This window comes from Salvia miltiorrhiza, chromosome 2, assembly GCF_028751815.1.
Source record: "Salvia miltiorrhiza cultivar Shanhuang (shh) chromosome 2, IMPLAD_Smil_shh, whole genome shotgun sequence".
In the NCBI taxonomy this organism is placed as follows: Eukaryota; Viridiplantae; Streptophyta; class Magnoliopsida; order Lamiales; family Lamiaceae; genus Salvia; species Salvia miltiorrhiza.
The window spans coordinates 61,178,940-61,202,125 of record NC_080388.1 but is presented as its reverse complement, the minus strand read 5'-3'; the positions used below and the strand labels follow the sequence as shown (position 1 = coordinate 61,202,125).

Here is a 23,186-nt window from a genome sequence, read left to right as displayed (position 1 = left end):
TTTAAGTTGAGGAAATTATTGGGCATACTGCAATTTGATAAAATACCTTTTTAAAAACAGAGTAGGAATAAGTGTTTTTTTTTATTAACATAAAGATATTAAAAGTAGCATATGATTAAGAATTAGTAAAAAAGATATTAGAATTTTGACTCTTACTCATTACTCCTTTTCACTACGAATGATAATATTATCCCTCCATTTTTGGTGCGATAATATTATCCCTCATTTATAGTGAAAATGAGGAATGAGTAAGGGTCAAATTATATTTTATATAAAATGAGGGAAAATAAATGAAGGATTTAAAGGGTCAAAGTTTATTTATGAAAAGATTGATTTGTTGAAAGTAAAATATACTCGCCTCAAAAAGAGAAAAGAAAGTAAAATATACTACATGTCTGGATTTGTTGTATTAGTAATATGTCTAGCGTTTGGTTTCATCTTAGAGGAATTATTTAACTATGTTTTATCTTTTCTATTTATAGATAATTTTGTTTGTGTGTGTACTATATATATATATATATATATATATATATATATATATATATATATATAGGGTGCGGTTATAGTGAGAACCACAATTATCGTGAGAACATAAGAACCAATAAAATTACTGCATCTACTATACAAATTAATGCATCCGCTATTAAATTTAATGCATCCAAAAAAAATAATTTTTTTGCTCCCTTCAGGATTCGAACCCAGCATCTGCATCCATCCACCAAGATGATGCATCCACCGTAGATCTTGATGATCGAATGGCTTAAAATGGTTCTCTGTTCTTATTTTATTAGTGGTTCTTATTTGAACATCTCCATATATATATATATATATATATATATAGGGAGAGGTTCAAGAAAGAACCATAAATAAAAGAAGACCGGAGAACCATTTTCAGCCATTCGATCATCAAGATCTACGGTGGATGCATCATCTTGTTGGATGAATGCAGATCCTGGGTTCGAATCCTGAAGGGAGCATTTTTTTTTTATTTTTTAGTGCATTAATTTTAACAGCGAATGCATTAATTTTTACAATGGATGCATTAGATTTGATGGTTCTCCCGTTCTCACAAATAATGCAGTTCTCTCTAGAACCACACCCTATATATATATATATATATATATATATATACAATTTTGATGTGCTGAGCGCTATTTGGGCGCCTCTCGTGAGCACTAATTCTTGTCGCTTTTCAATTCCTCTTTTTATTGTATTATACTCTTTTTATTAATTTCCTTTAAGAATTAAAAATATATATCTTTATATCTAATATGGAATTGATATACTCTACGTCTTCTTCAAGTATACGTCTTCTTCTTTTTTCTCTCGACTTCCAGCCGCCGCGTCATACTTCTCTCTCACAATATCACCTCTCTCCATCTCGCCGGCGATCGCAATCATTAGTTGTGAATCGAGGTCCCAAAAATCAGCGGAGCGACCCCCTTACTCATCACCTTCACCCGCAGCAACGAAGCGCGACGTCGAATATTCTTCTTTGGAGGCCCCGTTCTACAGCGAAAGTTCGTCAGTAACTTTCTGCAGCGTAAGTTCGTTACTTGCTTTCTATTCATTATTGTGATCTTTCATTTTTTTCTTGGATTTGAAGTTGATTGAATTAACGTGAATTGATGTTCACAATAAGATTAAGAGGTATCTAACATATTTGTTTTCTAAAGAACCATTCGTGAGGTATTCTAATTTTTATCCCCATATTTGTCTTGTAATGTGAACTTTTAGAAAAAATTTCCTATTACTCTTATCAATTAAATTCAAGTAATCATCTCATATATTTGAGCAAACTTGATAGAAATCTTATTAATTACTCCCTCCGTCCCACTAGACTTGGCACTTTTAAGTTGGGCACAGAGATTAAGAATAAAGGGTTAAAAGTGTAAAGTAGGTAGGGTCCACTTATTTTATGTGAGTAGAGAAAGTAGGGACCACATACTATTTTAGGAAAGTGCCAATTCTAGTGGGACAAACAAAAAAGACAAGTGTGCCAAGTCTAGTGGGACAGAGGGAGTAGTTTTTATTATTGTGCAGCAATGGAAGAAAATGTCAATAACGATGAGTTTTATATTCCTCAAGTTACAGAAGAGAGAATACCAAAAGCGGGAATGAAATTTTTATCAGTAGAGGCGGCATTTTCATTCTACAACCAATATGCACGAGAAGCGGGCTTTAGTGCTAGAATCAGCAATATCAAGAAGAATAAGGTGACAAATGAAATCTTTTGGAAGTAAATTGTTTGCTTCAAAGAAGGTCATACAGATCAGTCGCGTTCTAATAAACGGGAGGTAAATGGTCAGCCAAAAACAGTAAGAGCTCGTGGAGAAGTTAGAACTAATTGCAAGGCAAAGATTTCTCTTCTCAAACAACAAACTGGATCCGATTGGATTATCAACAATTTCGTGGAAGCTCATAATCATGCACTTTGTAGTCCTTCAAAAGTGCATTTGCTACGCTCCCATCGCAGTGTTTCGATTGCAAAGAGAGCATTGACTCAACAGTTTTCAGAAGCCAATGTACCAACTTGTCAACAAATGCGATTATTAGAGATAGAGTATGGTGGACCTGAACATGTAGGGTGCACAGAAAGGGATATTAGAAACATTGAGCAAGAGTTACGAGATGAACAAAAAGGAGTTGATGCGGAAACTTTGATTGAGTTCTTTGCCTCTGAAAAAGATAAGAATCCCACTTTTTTCTTTGACTACGAGACCGATTCAAATAAGATGTTTAAGAGGTGCTTTTGGGCAGATCCTAAATCAAGGAGGCAATATAGTGTATTCGGTGATGTGGTTGTCTTTGATTCCACATATAATACCAATAAATACGGGATGATTTTTGCGCCGTTTGCAGGAGTTAATCATCATCACCAAACAATTGTTTTTGGTTGTGGGTTTTTAAGTGACGAGAAGACGGAATCTTTCATTTGGTTGCTTAAGAAGTGGATGGAAGCTATGCGAACAGGTGCTCCAAAAGTAATAATCACTGATCAGGATCCTGCTATGACAAAAGCAATTGCACAAGTTTTGCCGTTTACTGTTCATCGATATTGCTTGTGGCACATCTTGACCAAATTCCCAGACAAAGTTTCTCCAGTTACTTTACGAGATCATTATCAAAACATAAAGAAGGTTATAATGAATTCTACCTCTCCTGATGAATTCGAGCAATCTTGGAAAGATGCGATCAAGTGTGCTAAATTGGAGCTTAATGATTGGATATCATTAATGTATGGTCTACGTGAGAAGTGGGTTCCGGTATATTTTAGTCATGTATTTTGTGCTGGTATGTCAAGCAGCCAGAGAGTTGAAAGTTCACATGCATTTTTTAAAAGGTATGTCTCAAACAAAAACTCATTGATGGATTTCATCACACGGTTCAATAGGGCTCTAAGAAATCAAAGGCACAATGAATTAGTTGTTGACCACATTGACATGAATGAGCGTCCAAAAATCAAGACAAATTGGCCCATGGAAACTCAAATGGTTCAAGTATATACAAAAAAGAAATGGTCAGAGTTCCAGAGTGAAATTAGTCAAAGTCATGGCTACTATGTGCAACAGACATCTACAACAGATGACTTAGTACTATATAATGTGATTGCTTCTCAAAGTTGTTTGTCCTCTATACCAAGGCTGCTTACAAATGACAAAAGAAGAGACCATATATCATGTAGTTGTAGGAAATTTGAGTTTGAAGAAATTCCATGCAGACATATGTTAGCTTTTTTCCGGATTACCCAAGTATTTCAACTACCTGAAAAATATATACTCAAGCGTTGGACACGAGAAGCAAAGATTGGTTAAATACATGCCATAGATGACCAAAATATCAATGATACTCCAATGAGGTCTTTAATGTCGCGACACTCCATGTTACTATCTAAAGCTTCAGTATTAGTTGATGATGCATCTTTGACGGATAAAGGTACAAGATTTTTGGATGAAAACTTGGATATCTTACAAACTAAGATTAAAGAGATGAACATTGGTCCAACATTTACTGAAGGAGGTCAAAAGAGGACAAGTTTAGAAAAGACAAATAATATTAATGACCCGTCTGAAATCAGAACAAAAGGATGCGGGAAGAGGCTTCAATCATCAAAGGAGAAAGCAACTTCAAAGTCTAGGGCATGTCATGGATGTGGACAACGTGGAGTTTCACATGATAAAAGAAATTGTCCAATTTTGCATGATGGGTATGTGAAAAGTGATTATATTTTACTTATCATGTTTTATTATATTTTTATAATTAGTTAATTAATTTTGCTACAGTTTGTCATATATAATAATTTATATTTTTCAGGTCAAATATGTATGATCATCACAACAACAATGACAATGCAAATTACTGAAGAAGATTTTCTGTGCATGGCTGGTATAATTTATATGACTTGCATATTATTGATGATCTCGTTATAAGATTATAAATCATGATATTTAGAGTGGTTAAATATTTTATTACTATGTGCATGTTCTAACGGTATGTGGTGATATGTAGTTGAATTGTTATGTAATTCCCACATTATGTTTTGTCCTCTGTATCTATCATCCTTCATTCTGAAAGAGTTCCTTGAAATAAAGTCCCCAATGATGCTTCACTACAAAGATGTTGTTAGAGAAACATACTTACTTTTGCTAAAAATGCTCCCATCAACCTTCACGGCCTAGGACTGCTCGGTGGTTGAGTTAGCTGGTCTAGATTGGTTTTTAGAAAACTGGTTATGTGAGCCTCTGTCCCAATAAGTGCCCACGAGTATTCATCTGTTCTTACAACCATAATGTTTTGCAGTAGATTAGTTAAAACCTTAAAATGGATCAAGATGTCTGTACATGAAACAGTAACTGAATGTGTCTTATGACATCTGCTAATATAAGGCTACAGATTTCTACATGAGCTCCTACATTATGCCTAAATCTCACCGCTCCATTGAGTAGTTTTATTATTGCCTCAATAAGTTAAATGACCAGATTTGTTCTCAATTTTGTGATGGTTTTAAATTTGCTCCAACTTGCCATGATTTTGTCATTTAATTTTCTCATGCCTGTACTATAAATTTCAATACACGTCTCTCTGCAAAAGAAAGATACTGACTTATGTTCTGGATTAGGATGAATGTTCTTCAACATCTATCGAAGACTTTTTGAAACTCCCAACACTCTGATGTTCCTCTCTTATGAAGTCAACAAAGAAGATTTATTCATTTGGTTTCAGCCTCTTGCTTCAAGGCCTTCCCTTGTCTTTGGATTATGTATACTTGCTTTGGATGAAAATGTTGAAATTTGTTTGATTTCTTTTTACTATTTTCAATGTTACAACTCATGAAAATCAATATCTAAGTGTAGGAATTGCACCTGTGTTTGCTATAGGGTAACACTTAATTTCATTTCATTTGAATGTCATAAAAACTCATGCACTCTTGTTTTTGGGTTTATTAATTTATTATGATCTTTGGAAAAGAAGGAAATTGGCTCTAGTTATTGTGGTTTCAGCTTTTAATGATCAAAATGAGTGTTCTAATTTTCCACTTTCCCCAAAAAGAGCAATCTTGATTCTCTCTCGTGTGTGTATGTGGTAGTGCTGTATGCATGCTATTTTACTTGGTTTGTGGAACAAGAAAGAAAAACTACTTCATCTGTTATGGCAAATGACAAAGATAAGATATAGGAGACCATAGTATTTCTTATTAGTATTATTAGAATACCGATGAATAGATACTCATACTCTACTGGCTAAAGACTAGCAAGAGTTAACAAGTAAGCACGAACTACTCTTTCGGATCAAAGAAAAAAATATCGATGAAGGTCGGTGATTAAAACCTGAAAGATTTGAAACTTTATCAAGAAAACAAAAAAACAAAGACACTTGAAGGAACAAATTGCAGTACACAAGTACAACTTATACAAAGGCTTCAACCCAATTAGTTTTGGAAAGTTTGCTTCTCTTTGAAAAAGATTGGGCTCCGGGGTGGTGAGACGAGGTGTAGCGCAGTCTGGTCAGCGCATCTGTTTTGGGTACAGAGGGCCATATCTTTCTTTCTTCCTTGTCACGATAGATACCATTAGAGCTCTTTACCCTCAAATTCAAAGATGTGGGCGCAAAATGTTATCCTGACCTTACTTTCCCATCTTCCCATCGACAGATTGGTGGAGTGTAGAGGCCTGTGTCACACGCTTAGATCGTGGTGTTCAAGTTCAGTACCAACTCCTAAAAGCAGCATAAGTAGACAGAGTATAGATAATAAGGAGCACAAAAGAAGCAGGGTTGGCTGTAAAGTCCCAGGCGCATTCTCTATCTTCCTATCTAAGGGCTGTACACCAGGTGCATTGCGTTCGCCAAGTGATCGACGAAAGGTCTCAGAGAAATTTTTCCAGCAATCTCAACACCCTTCAAATGATGGACCCAACTCAGCCACAAAACCTCTAAATCAATCACGCCATTCCCAGCGGCACCCATCCCATGACGAACTCATAATGAATAGAAAGTTACTGACGAACTTTCGCTGTAGAATGGGGCCTCCAAAGAGAAATATTCGACGTCGCGCTTCGTTGCTGCGGGTGAAGGTGATGAGTAAGGGGGTCGCTCCGCTGATTTTTGGGACCTCGATTCACAACTAATTATTGTGATCGCCGGCGAGATGGAGAGAGGTGATATTGTGAGAGAGAAGTATGACGCGGCGGCTGTAAGTCCAGAGAAAAAAGAAGAAGACGTACACTTGAAGAAGACGTAGAGTATATCAATTCCATATTAGATATAAAGATATATATTTTTAATTCTTAAAGGAAATTAATAAAAAGAGTATAATACAATAAAAAGAGGAATTGAAAAGCGATAAGAATTAGTGCTCACGAGAGGCGCTCAAATAGCGCTCAGCACATCAAAATTGTATATATATATATATATATATATATATATATATATATATAGGGGAGGGCTAGAATAAAAACACTCTTAAGTGTATAAAATATAAATAATTTTCAGCCCTTAGATCATCAAGATCTACGGTTGATTCGTAACCCTTTTGGATGAATTCGTGGTCCTGGGTTCGAATCCCAAAGGTAGCAAAAATTTATTTTTCACAATTCGTAACCCTGTTGGACAAAATTCGTACATTAAAAAACGTTTATATTTATATTTTAAGAAGTGTTTTTACTGTAGCCCTCCCCTATATATATATTTATTTTATTTTATTAAATTGAGGTTTTTTATAAAAAGAGAAAGAAAAAAGCCTTTGAAAGCACAGTAATGCAGACTAGAGGCACGAGACTCGGAAAGGAGCTCGTTAAACAGGAAACAAAGCAAAAAGTGATTTAAAAACCATTCAAAAAATCGTCCACCTCCATTTCGTCCGACCAACGGCCTGTGGCGATATTATTCATAACACGCAAACTAGCACTTCCGCTATGATCAATGACGAAGTCCCTCGGCTTCTGACCCATTTCCTCCGCATTTCTGAGGCGGCTTTTTATGCTATCTTCCTGATTCTGTGGAACGCGCGGACGTTCCATACCTTTTGGAGGACGTCCCCGTCGCTTAGGCGGTGCTTGCTCAACAAGCATTTGCATTCCTTGGCTAACCTGCGCCTCTAACCGACTGATACGACTATCAATATCTTCTGGAGCAGTAGTGTGCGAGTCTTTGCTTTGCCCACCCAAAGCACCATCTAGTTTTTTAGCCTGCTGACTAACCAACTCTCCAGCTTGCTCAGAATGGCGAGCTTCATCCAAATCAGCAGCAGCCGTAACAATCTCAGTCGGATCCCCAGCCGTCGTCTCCATCTCAATTTCCTCGTCCACCTCGTCCTCACTACCAGTCGTCTTATGAAGCTCCTGATCAACCGAAAACAACACCGCTGCCTCCGGCTCGTATAACGCTATCTCCTCAGAGCCATGATCGTCAACCCTCTTTGAATCCAGAACTGGGTTACTGCCAGCCATCTCATGGCCTTCATTCTGGAAATCATGCTGCTGCACCCCCGTCGCCAAATGGCCAAAACTAGAAGTGTTCTGCTGTTCCCCCGTAGTTTGCACGATTGGGACAACAACCTTCTTGCCCTGCTCCACAATGTGCCATTGTTTATGAGTCACCACACCAGACTGATTGTTAGGAGCAGCCGTCAGATTTTCCTGAATAGCTACCGGCTCCACACGTCGTTTTTTTCGACATGTTTCTTGAGAATGCCCAGTTATTTTGCAACGACGACAGTAAAGAGGCAAATTTTCAAAGACAAATTCAACATGGAATGATGTATCCTCACCATCAATTAAAAGAGTAGAAGGTAGATTTTGTGACATATCGATTTCCACAAGGATTCTAGCGAATTGTCCGAAGTCACGTCGTGCCGACGCTCCATCGATCTTTAAGGGGTGACCCAAATATCTGCCAATTCCAGAAATAACCTGTGGGTTCCAGTATTCTATCGGCAGATAGTGTATGCGAACCCAAACGTCCGCCAAAGGGGAATTCTCTTTGAAAGGATCAAAATTTCGAGTCCATTCACGGAGTCGGAGGAGCCCTTTTGAGAGCTCCCAAACTGCCTTTCCCTTTGCTGTAGCCTTATCTTCAGCCGTAGTAAATCGGAGAGTGAAATAACCTTTTCCCAAAGGAATTAGTTGCCAATCAGAGGCTAAACTCCATAATCTCTGAAGTTCCCACTTTAGTTCCATAGTTGATCTCGGTTTGTCTCCTTTCTGAAGAAACAAACGTCCTGTCAAAGCAAATTCAAAGGCCTTAATCTCCTTAAGATAAAGATCCTTCGGTATTTTGAGGGAGAACTGATCGCCCTCCTTAGTAGGCCGCAGATCATGAAATATGTGAGCAGCCAAATCCTGTATTTTCACCGGCTTCTTGCCAGTAGCCTCCGCATAAGAAACTCTATCGTCATTCTTAGGGGAGATGCTAACGATGTCGGAATAAGTGAGAATCTGGGTGGGTTGCTTATCTGTCAGATTTGATGAATTACCAGTAGATCGCATTCCGACGGCAACCGCGTCGGAATCAGTACCCGACCCCCTGGGAGGCAGACGCATACCATGGGAGAGATCAGGTTTAGTTCGAACATCAAAGTTGGAAGAAATCGGGGGAAGGTTAAGACCCCCCTTGTCTCGAGCGATGATCGGCGAACTGGTGGCCATCCGCCGGAAGGGTGAGCCGGAAGGGTGGGGCGGCGCGGTGCAGAAGCAGGCGGCGATGCAGGCTCTGGAGCAGGCGACCAATAAGCACAGCAGCAGCGAACGGAGACGGCCGGAGACGACGAGCAATGCAAGCCGAACTCTCCCGCGATTGATCTTAAGATCTGGATCGGGCAGATCTCAAGATCTGGATCGGGCGACGGCGTGCCGTTGGTGACGGCTGTCGGACTGCCGATTGCCGGAGTTCAGCGTGGCGGAGAGGCTGCTATTTCGGTCAAACTCTTCACCAAAAGTGGCGGCCCCTTCTTGGCCGACTGCTGCCGGAGTCGCGTGAGGAAGGAGGCGAACGACCAAGGCCACGGCCCGGAGTGGAGCAGCAGCAGAAGCGGGCCGGCAAGGCTCCGAGCGCGGCGATGGCTGGTGAGAACAGCAGCAGCGAACGGAGTGGTCAGCGGGCAGCAGCAGCGAACAGAAGAGCAGCGGCACGAACAGCAGCAGTGGCCCGGCGAACAGCAGCAGCGGCCCGGCGTGAACGTTGAAGCTTTCGATTTCAACGATGTGGGTCAAAAGTTCCGCTTTCGGTGGGAGAAAAAAAAGTTCCCACTTAGTGAACGGCATGAACGGCATGATTCGTGAAAAAATGGGATCAGTCTGTGAGTTCGTTGTGAAAAATGATGATTCATATTAATTAATACTCCCTCCGTCCATGATTTAATGCCCTATTTGGGTGTGGGCACGGAGACTAAGAAAACTGAAAAAGGTGATGTGGATGAAATATAAGGGTAGTGATTAAGAGATTAGCTTACTTTTACTAATATTTTGATTAGGAGATTACACAGCCAATAAGAATAACAGATAAGGCATCACCAGCCATCCCCACAATGCACATCAAATAAGAATAACAGAAGGCATCACCGGCCATTCCCCACCAAAGCACTATAAACGAAATCACAGAAAATAAGAATCACATAACGAAATAACCTGATTCGCTTGGCCTCCTCCCTATCTCGTCTAAAAGATTCTTTGAAGTCGGAGGTTCGCTTGGCCTCCTCCCGATCGCGTCTGAAAGATTCTCGGAGGTCTGAGATTCGCTTGGCCTTTTCTCTCTCTCGTCTGATGTGTTCAGAGAGATGGAAGCCATCGGAATTGTATTCCGGTGATTCAGAGAGAGGTTCCGGCGACTGAGAGAGAGGGAGGCGTGCCGCTTCAGTTTTCGGCAACAACCACGATGCCGCTTCGGATCCCGACGTCGTCTGCTCCGATTCAGAGAGAGGGAGCAACCACGGCACTTCACAGAGATCGAAAGCCGCCGCTCTGAATTTCGGTAGAATCGGCTCCGATTCAGAGAAAGGAAGGCGCGCCGCGTCGGTTTTCGGCAGCAACCACGGCGCTGCTTCGGTTTCCGGCACAACAGTGTCCGATTCACATACATCCATCTCCGAGAATGGAGTTTCTTCCACCATCGTGTCACATTCAAGAAGAAAGGGAGACGAAGAATTTTTCGTCGATTTGAGAGAGACAGAGAGACCCTTAGAAACGTAGGCGCGCACAACGGACTCCATCGAGGAAGATGGAGTGATGCGTGTTTAAGACGAACACAAATCACAGATCTAGGGTTTCTGTGAAATTGCGCCGCCTCAGAGAAAGGAAGACGAAGAACGAAATCGTCGAATGGAGAGAGAGAAAGAGAGCATTAGATTTAGGTTAGATAGGAATAGTCTAGAACCAAGTAGCAAAGGGTAAAAAATGAGGCTGCGTAATTAACTTAAAATTATTAGGCTAATTATGTGGTTTCTTAATTGGGACGAATTAAATATGGCAAAGGGTAGTAATTAAATGAAACAAGTGAGGGTAAAAGGGTACAAAAAGCAAAATAGAGCATTAAATTGTGGACAAATTTTTAAAGGCAAGTAGAGCATTAAATTATGGACGGAGGGAGTATATGTATGACCCTTGTGGGACTCAAACTCGCAATCAAAACATCAGATAATAACATACTACCTGAATTTTAATCGAATTGAATCAAATATACAATATAAAGGTTGAGCTTGTTTGGTTGTTCAATGACTCGAATTTTAACGAGTCTTAATCATGATTCTTTAAATTTCAATAAACCAAGCAACATCATAATCCACCTTTAATTTACATATACATAGTGAATAATATACCCTCATAGACATGCATACTCCCTTTGTTATTTATTAAGTGTACTAGTTTAGTATCTTCCTTAATTTCTGTTAGAGTAAGATTTACTCTATGCTATTTATTGTCATTTATATAGATAGTATTGTGGTTGTAGGATACCATCTGTGATACCAAAAGTGATACCAAGTCTGCATCAGAATATTTCACAGCAGATAAACACAAATCTTGAAGATTTTGTTTCCTTTTTTTGAGTGATTTTCGAAGAGATCTTTTTGTATCTATTGGATTGACTTGCAAGCTATCATATATGTGTCCTTATTCAAGAAGGAAACTTAGGGTTTCTCATCTATATAAGGTCGATCTCTCACAGCAGCTAGGGTTGGCGATTTAGGCATTTATTCAAGCAGTTGGGGTGTGCAGCAAGGATTTGAGCGTGAGAACATTATTCTATGATCGAATGTTCTGGTGTGCAGCTAGGGTTAGCTCTTTGCTTTTACGTTTATTGAGTGCAAAGTATTTTGTTTTGTTTATCTCCTTTGAGAGTTGAATTTCGAGTTGTAAGGGAGTAAGTGTGTTCGTCGGGGTTCACACTTAGAGAGTTAGTGTTATCTAGCTTTCAACGTTTTATTAGTGTTGAGGTTTTGGGAAATTATAGAGGCATAGATCGTTGAGTCTTGTGTGAGTCCTGCTATAATTTAATCTCTCATAGTGAATCGTTTTCCCTTGGGCGAGGCCCCCCAGACGTAGGTTGTTTAACCGAACTGGGTTACCACTTGCGTGTGCTCGCGTTTATTTCTTTTCTGCAATCTGTTGTGCTTTGGTATTCCGTTTGGTACCATATTTGGTTGCTGCGAGATTTTATATGTATTTGGATAGGTGGCTGGTATTTCAATTGGTATCAGAGCAGGTCACCTAAGTTACTGGTGTTAGATCCTGTGATTCTGCTATCTATCCTATTGTTATTTCCGTGTGTTCGATGACTACCCACAGAGTAGGATGGTGTGTTTCCAGTGAAGTGTTTGCTGCTACAGAGGTTGATACAGTAGCCTATACAGTAAGAATTGAGGAGATTCAAAAATCGGTCGCAGACACCATTCTTCAAACGGGTGATACCGATAGTGATACAGTCAGTGATACAGGTGAGCTGGATGAAGAGTACCTAGCCAGAAATTATGGACTTATGCATGAGAAGTGTGTTGCAGTTCTTGAAGTTAACAGAGCTTTAACTTCCCAACTGTCTGATGTTACCAAAGAACGCGATGAACTGAAGTTGCTGGTGGATAAACTACAAAGTGATGCTAACATACAACACCAAGCCATGGCTCTTAAAGTTAAGGAGTTGGAACATCATCAAAAGCTTGTGAAGATGATGAATTCAGGTACGGAGAAACTTGATCGTGTACTAAAAATTGGTCAATGTTCGAAAAATAAGGCTGGTCTTGGATATGAGAATCATCAAGGGAAACCTACGAATGGCTACAATCAAAGCACGTTCGTTCCGGCCAAAAAGAAAGAAAAAGACAAGCAAGAAGAAGTCAAATCTCATGGTCATAACCATAAGTCCGTTGAACAATTTGTCAACATGAAGAAGACTCAGACCCACTCTCATAATCCACCGTTTGTGTCAAATCGGCAGGTTCGGTACGCCTCTTGTTGTGGAAATAATTCATTTGTTCCCATTTGTCATCATTGTGGTCGTCGTGGGCACATCAAACCTCGTTGTAGATTTTATCTCGATGATAAATAGAAGATGACGAATACAAGAACTTGTCAGTCAAATAAAGTTCTTATTACCGGAGGACGTTCCAAGGAGGGCATTGGTTATTCTAGAGAAAAGATCAGTCAACCTCATATTCAGTCCCAGTTTCATAGATCATCTTATAAATGGGAGAAGAAGAAGAAAAAAAAAATTCAGAAGAAGTGGGTACAGAAGTCGGTACATGTTCCTGTAACTGCTGGAACTAATGGAGAAATCATATCACAACATTCAGTCACAGTTCCGGTACCTGTTTCAGCAACTGTTCCGGAAGTCACTCCCCTAGTTGCTCATAAGTCTCTTGATCCCTCCATGAAGGTATTACTTCAAAGCATGTTCTTTAAGATGTTCTTTCCTAAGAATACTTCTATCTCCTGTTAGAGATTAGTTTTGCAGCTCCATAACATTTCCATCAATGTGGAGAGATGGTTGGAGTAAGAGGGAGTATGTTGTTGTTTATGCCGTTGTTGCTAGTGCTACGCTGGTGCTGTTATTGTTATTGATGAGGATGCCGAGACTGATCCTTCGCCATTTATTGAGACAAAAAGGGGGAGAAGATGTTACTTCATGTTTTGGTCGTTGTTGCTTCTTGGTTGTTATTGCTGCTGTTACTCTTTCATTTGAGGGGGAGTTTATCAAGCAAGGAGGAGCTTTATGTTTTGTCTATATAAATGACAAAGGGGGAGAATGTTAGAGTAAGATTTACTCTATGCTATTTATTGTCATTTATATAGATATTATTGTGGTTGTAGGATACCATCTGTGATACCAAAAGTGATACCAAGTCTGCATCAGAATATTTCACAGCAGATAAACACAAATCTTGAAGATTTTATTTCCTTTTTTTGAGTGATTTTCGAAGAGATCTTTTTGTATCTATTGGATTGACTTGCAAGCTATCATATATGTGTCCTTATTCAAGAAGGAAACTTAGGGTTTCTCATCTATATAAGGTCGATCTCTCACAGCAGCTAGGGTTGACGATTTAGGCATTTATTCAAGCAGTTGGGGTGTGCAGCAAGGATTTGAGCGTGAGAACATTATTCTATGATCGAATGTTCTGGTATTTAGCTCTTTGCTTTTACGTTTATTGAGTGCAAAGTATTTTGTTTTGTTTATCTCCTTTGAGAGTTGAATTTCGAGTTGTAAGGGAGTAAGTGTGTTCGTCGGGGTTCACACTTAGAGAGTTAGTGTTATCTAGCTTTCAACGTTTTATTAGTGTTGAGGTTTTGGGAAATTATAGAGGCATAGATCGTTGAGTCTTGTGTGAGTCCTGCTGTAATTTAATCTCTCATAGTGAATCGTTTTCCCTTGGGCGAGGCCCCCCAGACGTAGGTTGTTTAACCGAACTGGGTTACCACTTGCGTGTGCTCGCGTTTATTTCTTTTCTGCAATCTGTTGTGCTTTGATATTCCGTTTGGTACCATATTTGGTTGCTGCGAGATTTTATATGTATTTGGATAGGTGGCTGGTATTTCAATTTCCCTAATAAGTGTCTCATTTCAAAATTTGAGACTTTAATTATACATTCTTCATATTAATTTTATCCTTATTTAAGTATTTGTTTGTTGTACATATGTATTTATTATGGTAATTAATAAGATTATAAATATAAATTTCTTATTTTATTGGTATGCATGTGTAATTTAATGATTGAGGACACTTGATAAAAAAAAGGTAGGGAGTTTCTCCTTTCCCTACAACTTTTTATATATAGAGAGACCATTAAAACCTAGCTAACGAGTGATAATCTTAAAACCTAGTTGTTTGGCTGCAAAAACTACAAGTTTGACAATCTCATTTTCATCGATGAATCCATTTGAATTGGTGTCGACTGCATTCAAAACGCGGTTGGCCTTGGTTTTGCTGAACCAGCCACCTCTGGCACGGATGGCCGCCCGGAGCTCCTCCGCGCTTATCCGGCCATCTCCGTTTGCGTCGAATTTCTTCAACCATTTCTTGAACTCCTCCGGAGTCATTTCATCTTCACTGCCATGTGTTGGGGGAACGAATGCCATTTATGTTAATTTGATGTAATTTATTGTGTGTGTGCTGATTTTATTTTGCACAAAACCCTCAATTTATATGGGTGGGTTTTTTCTTTTTCTTTTGAGAGGGAACAGTGTGTTGTGCCGAATTTAAATAATCACCACGTTGTTCTGCATGGAATCGGAATAAAATGAATCAATGAGGGTGGTGGGGGGATAATAATCTCTAGCTACTAATTATTATTGTTACAAGGATTATACGTATAATATATAGGAGGCCGGTGATGGACATTTTTAACTCGTATAATGTGTGTGTGTGTGTGTGAGAGAGAGAGAGAGAGAGAGAGTTTTCTAATTAATATATCTCCACAAACTTCTCTTAATTTTACCAGTCTTTTGGTTAAAATATCGTCACAATATATATTTGGCAGTATAAAATATCATCGCAATATTTGTGTGAATTGACAAAAGTATCTCAAAGTAAACATAATTGTGAAAAAGTATCTAACGTTTCGAAAAAATTTACATCATGTCCCAAAAATTATTTTCAAAGCACGAAATTAAGATGACGTGTCTCGTCGAAGTGCGCATGTGGCGTATTTAACATAACCTAAAAATCGCCGAAAGTGGTTTCTATCGAGAAGATTGGGGATTGAGATTATATTATGTTAATTGTAATAAAAATGTCGGTTTTAAGGATTAAAGTTTTTGAACTTTTATTTATTTATTTTAATATAAGACTTCCTACATCAAATTTTTAGGTCACGCCAAACTTGCTACATGCTTGCTCCAACGAGACATGTCATCTTTTGGACGCCGAAAATAGTAATTTTAGGACATAAACGTTTTTTTTTTATAAACGTTTGGTATTTTTTTTAATTAGCAATTATATTTATGTTGGGATATTTTCATTTATTCGCGTAAATGTTGCATTGGGATAGTAACTTATATTTACCCTAGTAAATATTAGATATATGTACATAGAAATCACAAGATATAGTTACTGGATATGATCTAAAAGTAATTATTGAGACACATAAATTTGTATGTATGAATAATTATTAATTAGTATATCAATCCTTGCCAATGTACATGTTCAATTCCTGCAGAAACACTTCTATTTTTTATTTTTTTGTACATTTTTTTTGTTTTTCATCTTGTAGGATTAATTAGGAGGGAATGATGTCTGGGGCTCTGATCATGTACTTTCCACGAGGTATATTATATTTTGAAGAATCACAGTACCTAAATGTCACAGCCCGCCTTAACTAAGGATAGTTAAGCCGAGTGATCTACGACTAGGGATGGGGTTAAAGAATAAGGGAAAGAAAGGGGCATCATTTGAAACCGTAAATCTTACTTAACTTAAGAAAAATCATCGTATTTACTCATTAATACTCTTTTGAACAGTCTATGAAAGACAACATAAAACTTAATTAATATCATTAATCAAGTTATACATCATATGAAACCATTCTCTTAAGACTCAAAGTATGACATAACATACTATAACATCAACAACATCTTGCAGCGGAAAGTAGCTAGACATATGTATGAAGACATATTCTAGACAGGTTAACTATTTATTAACAACCCTGGAGACTCCGCTCATTGCAGCACCATCATCACATCAGCTCAACCTGCACATTTAGAAAACATATGCAGGGCTGAGTACAAAAGCACTCAGTGGGCACGTATGCCTAGGTATAAAAATACATGCTTCAAAACTGTAAATTGTCATGCCATCATAAACAGTACAGCAAGGGAGTTTTTCGCTAAAAAGGCCCAAGCTTACTAAATTCATTTGTGATTCTTAAAGTTCGTCTGCAGACTAAGTTCTCTTGTAATCTATCATATCTGGAACTTTGTGCCGGAGAGGTGGCCACCTCTCACGGTCACTTGACCGGCCAACCCGCTAGATGACTCACGGTCACTGGTGTACACTAGTCCTGGCAGGATAGCTATCAACTGCTCAGGACCCGAATTCGATTGCATCATTGGCAAAGCCAAAGCAGATAGATATCATACTAAAATTTAAACATTTTATGGCAAGACAATACTTGAAATAACTTTAACTCAAAGATTTTGTCATGAAATAACTTGCTTGAATGTAACATTTAAACTCATTTGATATATATGAAACTGAAATTAACAGTTAGATCATCTCATGCATTCATTCGTATAAGAGGCCCACGATACGTAGGGGATCTCTATATACGTATAGTAAAAGTAATGCCCACCTCGTTGTGTCTCTGTATCAATGAGTAACGTCACTCTCTCCCTCAAGTCGTTACTTCCCAAAAGGACCTTCATCGTTATGAAGAATTGGTGAGAAGTTATAAAAGAAACCTCGATTAATAATCTAATCTCTTTTATGAAACATTAGTATCTCTAATGTTCATCTCTCTTGATTGTTAATCAATATAACAATTATTATCTCTCGTCATTACTCATTAATTATAACATCCTTATGTTATAATTAACAGCACTTCAATTAAAAGAAATATTTAACACATCGAAAAGTCCACTTTCTTAGCAGATCTATTCGCTCTCATCTCGTCTAATTAACCAATTAGAAAGTTAAACTTTCCATTAGGTATGTATTTGAGTCACAGGTCAACAAGAATTGACTATGCTCAAATTCTAATTTCACTAAAAATTTCGACATGACCTATTCATATATAATGTCAGCCACGAGATTTCATCGCGTGAATCTCACTACGTGAACTCGTCTCTCGACTCAAAACTTAACATCTTGACATCTTTTCAACGCAAACCAAACAATTCAAAATCATCAAAACTCTTTATCAGTAAACTATCATTTATACTCGACACCAATTGTTCGAGTGTCAGATACCAACATTTATGTGCGTTAATCATAACTCTCACAACTCACACCATTTAGTCATATCGTATCATCCATCAAAACAAATATAATCAAGTTGTTTTCTAGAAAGTTTTGCTGTTTTTGTGTCATCTTTAAAAATTCATAACAACCAACTCAATCATCATAAACTCTCATACCAATTGATCTCAAAAACTCCATGAAGTGTAGTTCACTCTAAAAATGGTAGTTAACCAAAAAGGTTAAAGGTTTTTGGAGATATTGCTCTTTTAGTGCAGGCTGTCAAAGATTGACAGTTTCTGCCAATTTTGTTTAGGCCATTAGAAACCAAGGCAAACCTTAATAAAATTCCATCAAATTTAATCAGCCAAAACTAAAGGTATCCTTGAAGATTTGGTTAAAATTTCACAAGAGAAAACGTTCATATGATCTGCCAAATAAACAATGAAACTCATACACTTTTACTGTTGGAAAAATATGACAGCAGAACAGGGCATTTTTGAAATAATAAACTGCTCTATTTCAGAGGTCATAAAAATCGAAATCTTATGTTTTCAGAAAAGTATTGAAGTCTAGTTTCGTTTAAAAAAAACGGTGATGCAAAATCCTTCATGGATTAATAGATATAAACGTTTTTGTGAAGTCTACCAACAGTTGACAGATTCTGTCAAGGGTTTTTCAAAATATCTTTAAAATAGCAAACATCATCCAAAAGACATGAAATTTTGCAGCGACGAAATACACATATCATAGATAAACATACTAAAATTTCAGAGCCATCAAGCAATGAAAACTCATCGAAACAAAAGCTTGAAACTGCTGTAAAATTTTGACAGAATTCCAGTTTTAATTTCGTTCAACAATTATCATCCATAAATTGTAAATCAATTAACATGCTCATGTGATATCGTAGAACACATATACGCAATAATATTCATTATGCAACGTCCCAAACTTCACGAATTTAAATAATCATACTCTAAAAACTTATACAATTTTCGTGCTTGGAAAAATACGAATTTAATATATATCGATTCTAGCATACCCTTAAGCACAAATATCAAGTCAAAACGATCAAACAAAAATCGAAAGACAAGCTAATATGTGAAAAACGGGGCTGCCCTCATGGGTTTCATAGCTACGGTTCGTTCCGTTCTTACTCCCTTCATTAAACATGCTCAACATCTACCCAAGAACAACATACTAAAATTTCACGACGATCCGACGTCGTTTCAAAATAAAGTCGAGAATCGACGTTTTTCGACGTCGACGAAAATCGAAAAGAAAACCATCAAAACGTAGGTAGAGATGTTACCTACTTAAATACGTGATCGAAAAGATGATCGGGGCTCGTCTCGGCACTCAAATCGGAGCTCAAAAGCTCCAACTCCTCAACAATGGTGTTATGCGTGAGTTTAGTGTGTGTTTTAGGTGTTGTGTGTGTGAGTTAAAAGTGTTTGGCTGAAACAAACGTGTAATATGTGTGAGTGAGTGAGTTTGGGCGGTTGGGGGGGGGGTTAGGGGTAGGGTAGGTTAGATATTTAGGATATTAACCCGTTAGTCGTTAAATATCTCGTTTCATCTCGTTTTAACGACTAACTACCCATATTATTCGTTACTCGCCCTCTCAACCTCTACTCACTTTCATTACACTCGTAATTCTATATAAATATAGAAAATACAAGCTCGTTCTCGAAATTCTGATAAACGAGCTCGGTTCGTTTATCGAGAAATCCCGGTTTACTATTCACTCGTCGTCCAAAAATAAAAACTTTCATTATTGGACTCGTATCGAAAAATTAAGAATATTTCTCGACGACGTGCACGTAAGATTTTGAAAGTCGACAAAAAGACGAAATAGCAGTATTTTACTATTCATCGTCAAAAAGTCAAAAATTTCAAAAACGTCTTAACGGACTCAGATCTCACTTCCGAGTTCACCGTTCTCATTCAAATAATTATCTCGAATTATTCAAATACTCAAACTCAATTACGGATATAAAATCACACATCATCCTCACATCATCAAAAGAACATCTCAACATCTTTAAAATATAACAACAAAACTTCATATAACTCCTCATCTCTATACAAAGTAATCAAACAAGGGATCTTATACCCTACTTACTCAAACTTAAGCAATTAAACACGTCATCAAAAGCCCGGGTATTACACTAAATATACCAACTTGTACAGGAATAGGATGAGATCGAATCTATTGAGGAAGGCCCTCACAAAAAAGAATCTGTTGAGGAAGACTAGGCATTTTCCAATTGGATGATATATATGCTTTTCTTTTTTTTAGTTTTAAATATCTATAATGATAATGAATTATAGCTAGACAAAAAAATATCAGGATAAATTTCGAAATATAAAAAGTAGCTAGCTTAATTATATGGTAGTTACAGCAGTGCAATGAGATATTAGAGATCTACAGAATGTGTCAAAAAAAAAAAGAATCTACAGAATATATTACTGTTGGATTATTTTATAAAACTATACATGTCAGATCACTTTAATCATTGTAAAAATCACCTTAAATATTGTAGAACGATTTCGAACGAAATCATGAATCGTGAGGCTGCAGCAGATGGGGTAGCTAGCAGATTAGGGCACGCATGTCTCTTATAATTTCTCTTCGATCCTTTCTATTTTTTTTTAATTAATATTATTAACGGTAAATAGGCCATTTAAAAAAAAATGCTACTATTGGTACGATGTTTTTCTTTCAAACAATAAGTCGAGTGTTCGAGCCACCAATATGCTTGAGTGCACGTTGATGCGTTGAGTTGTAACTTGAATTTTTTAAAAAAGTCTATTTCTTTTAATTCTCACGTGAGTATATATATTTTGGATTATATATTTACAAAAAATCGAACTCGTTCCAATGCATGCATATGTTCCATTTAGGCTCTAATTATAGAAGTACTAAAAAATTAATAGGATCTATATAGTACTCTCTCCGTCCCATTAGGTTTGTCACATTTCTTTTGGACACGGTTATTAAGAAGAGTATGTTTAGTGTAGTAAAAGTGTGTAAATTAAGGTGTGGGTAATATTGTTTGTAGTGTAAAATCATTACCAAATATAAAAACAAGACAGGATCATGGGACAACCCAAAAAGGAAAACAAGACAAGATCAATAGGACGGATGAAGTAATATATGTCATCACAGATTCACAAGTGATGTATATATATAATCATATATAGTCCGAAATTATTAATTTACACATGTTGTAACCATATATACTTGCATTAGGCTACAACTCTATAATATGTTGAAAAACCCTAAAAGCCAAGGACTCGCAATCCGAATTGTTTTTGAGCAAACACCACGAGCTTAGGCATCTCACTATCGTCGATAAATCCATCGGAATTTGAGTCGATCGACCACCTTGAGCACTCGCTTTGCCTTCCTCTTGCAGAACCACCCGCCGGTGGCGTGGATGGCCTCCCGGAGCTCCTCCGTGCTTATCCGGCCGTCCCCGTCGCTGTCGAACTTCTTCAACCATTTCTTGAACTCTTCCATGGTTACTTCTACTTTACACATTGCAATTGAAGACTCTATTATGATACCTAGTGAATGCCATTTGTTTTAGTTTGAGTGTGTGTGTCCGTTTAATTTTTATTTGTTACAAGTGTTGCGTGGGCTATATTTTATAGATGTGTATATAAGAAGCCTACGTGGTTGTGAACTTCAAGTTATGTACCAAGCTTTCTCATGGAATCAGAATCGATTAAAGGAGTCAAGAAATGTGTTAGTTACTGGTGGATGCAGGTTGAATTATTACACCCATAGAAGAAAAAACAATATAGTAATTAATTAACATCTTTGTGGTAAAAGGAGAAAAGGAGAATATATATCTGGCGATGGTGTTGTTATTTAATTAATAGACATTTTTCCATGTCTTGTGGAAAGAATTAATGTTCATTGTTGCCTTAATCTATATATATTAAACACAATCTCTTTTAAAAAATTTAAGTTATATTTCCCGCCAAAAATCACCTTACTATTTTTAGAAATAACTTTTTTTCTAATTTTTTTTATTCATTTCATCTACTCTAGATTATACAGATATTTTTTTTGTTATATTTTTTTTCAATTGATACAATTTATCACATTTTCATAGTTTATACTATGTAGTTCTTATTTAAAATGAAATTGTAGCTTAACACTATCTTATATGACCAGTATTGTGTGTTTATTTAATAAAATATATAACAACATATATTTGTCTAAAAATTATCATAAAATATTTTCAGAGCATATATACAATATTTAGTTACATGTTTATTTAATGAAATATTTAATCACATATTTTTATCTAAAATGATCATAAAACCTTCAGTTAATGTATAATGATATTTAGTAAACCTAAATAAAATTATTAAAATATTAACATTGATCAAGATTTATGATTTTATAACACCCCTAGTTTTAAGTGTGTAATTAATAAAATATAAAAGTGATAAAGTAGCAGAGAAAATATAATAAAAGTGATAAAGTAGGAGAGAGAGAGTAATAAAAGTGATAAAGTATGAGATATAAGGTAATAATTATTACCCAAAATGGAAACGTGTCAAGATTCGTGGGACGGCCCAAAAAGGAAAACGTGTCAAGATTTGTGGGACGGAGGGAGTATATATATAAAAGAGGAGTTTTTTTCCTCTTTATTTCTCTCTCTTCTTCCATCAAATTTTTTTTATATCTTTTTTATATATAATTTTAATTATTTTTTAAATATCGTCAAATTTTATTTATGAAGAAATATTCAATATGCATTCTAAATTTAAATTGTGACAAAATCTTTAATATGGTATTAAAATCATTAAAAATGAATTTAAATAAAGTATGAAAATTTTAAAATATTTTATTTTCTCTATTTGCTAAAATTTTACCATGTTTGTGTTTGAAAAATATTTATTTATGTAATACTCTATAATGATAATATGTAATGTTAATTTTCATTATCAAATAATTTAAAATTATTTAATAACCATAATTACTATTACACTTTAATTTATATGGAGTTGAAAATTTACATTTTTAAATTTCGAATTTTATTGAGTAATTGATGTAAGTTATTTAATTTATTTTATTATTAAAACATATTTTGTATATATTTATGTTTTAATTCTACTTATTTATTTAAACATATCGTTTAATTTCAATATTCGTCGTGCATCGCATTGATGGTCGTACTAGTTATAGATATATTACCACTTGTAGCAAACCAACGTAACAATACATTACCATACATTGAACTACTAATAATTCATGACTGCGCACTTATATACTTATGTAGATTAGG

General features: G+C 36.6%; 1 protein-coding gene and 1 long non-coding RNA gene across 2 annotated transcripts; one reads left to right on the top strand and one right to left on the bottom strand.

Moving 5' to 3' along the window:
- The first annotated feature begins 2,045 nt into the window (after positions 1 to 2,045).
- LOC131009835 (protein FAR1-RELATED SEQUENCE 5-like) lies at positions 2,046 to 6,583 on the top strand. The gene is made up of 3 exons (XM_057937241.1): positions 2,046 to 2,216; positions 2,310 to 3,266; positions 6,518 to 6,583. The coding sequence occupies exons 1-3, from the start codon at positions 2,046 to 2,048 to the stop codon at positions 6,581 to 6,583; spliced, it is 1,194 nt and encodes a 397-aa protein (XP_057793224.1).
- A 9,714-nt stretch (positions 6,584 to 16,297) lies between these two features.
- Positions 16,298 to 19,305, bottom strand: LOC131010852 (uncharacterized). The gene is made up of 3 exons (XR_009096680.1): positions 19,190 to 19,305; positions 17,270 to 17,336; positions 16,298 to 16,669 (listed from the first exon to the last, which is right to left on the bottom strand). It is a non-coding gene; the product is annotated as an uncharacterized LOC131010852 (long non-coding RNA).
- Positions 19,306 to 23,186: the final 3,881 nt, after the last annotated feature.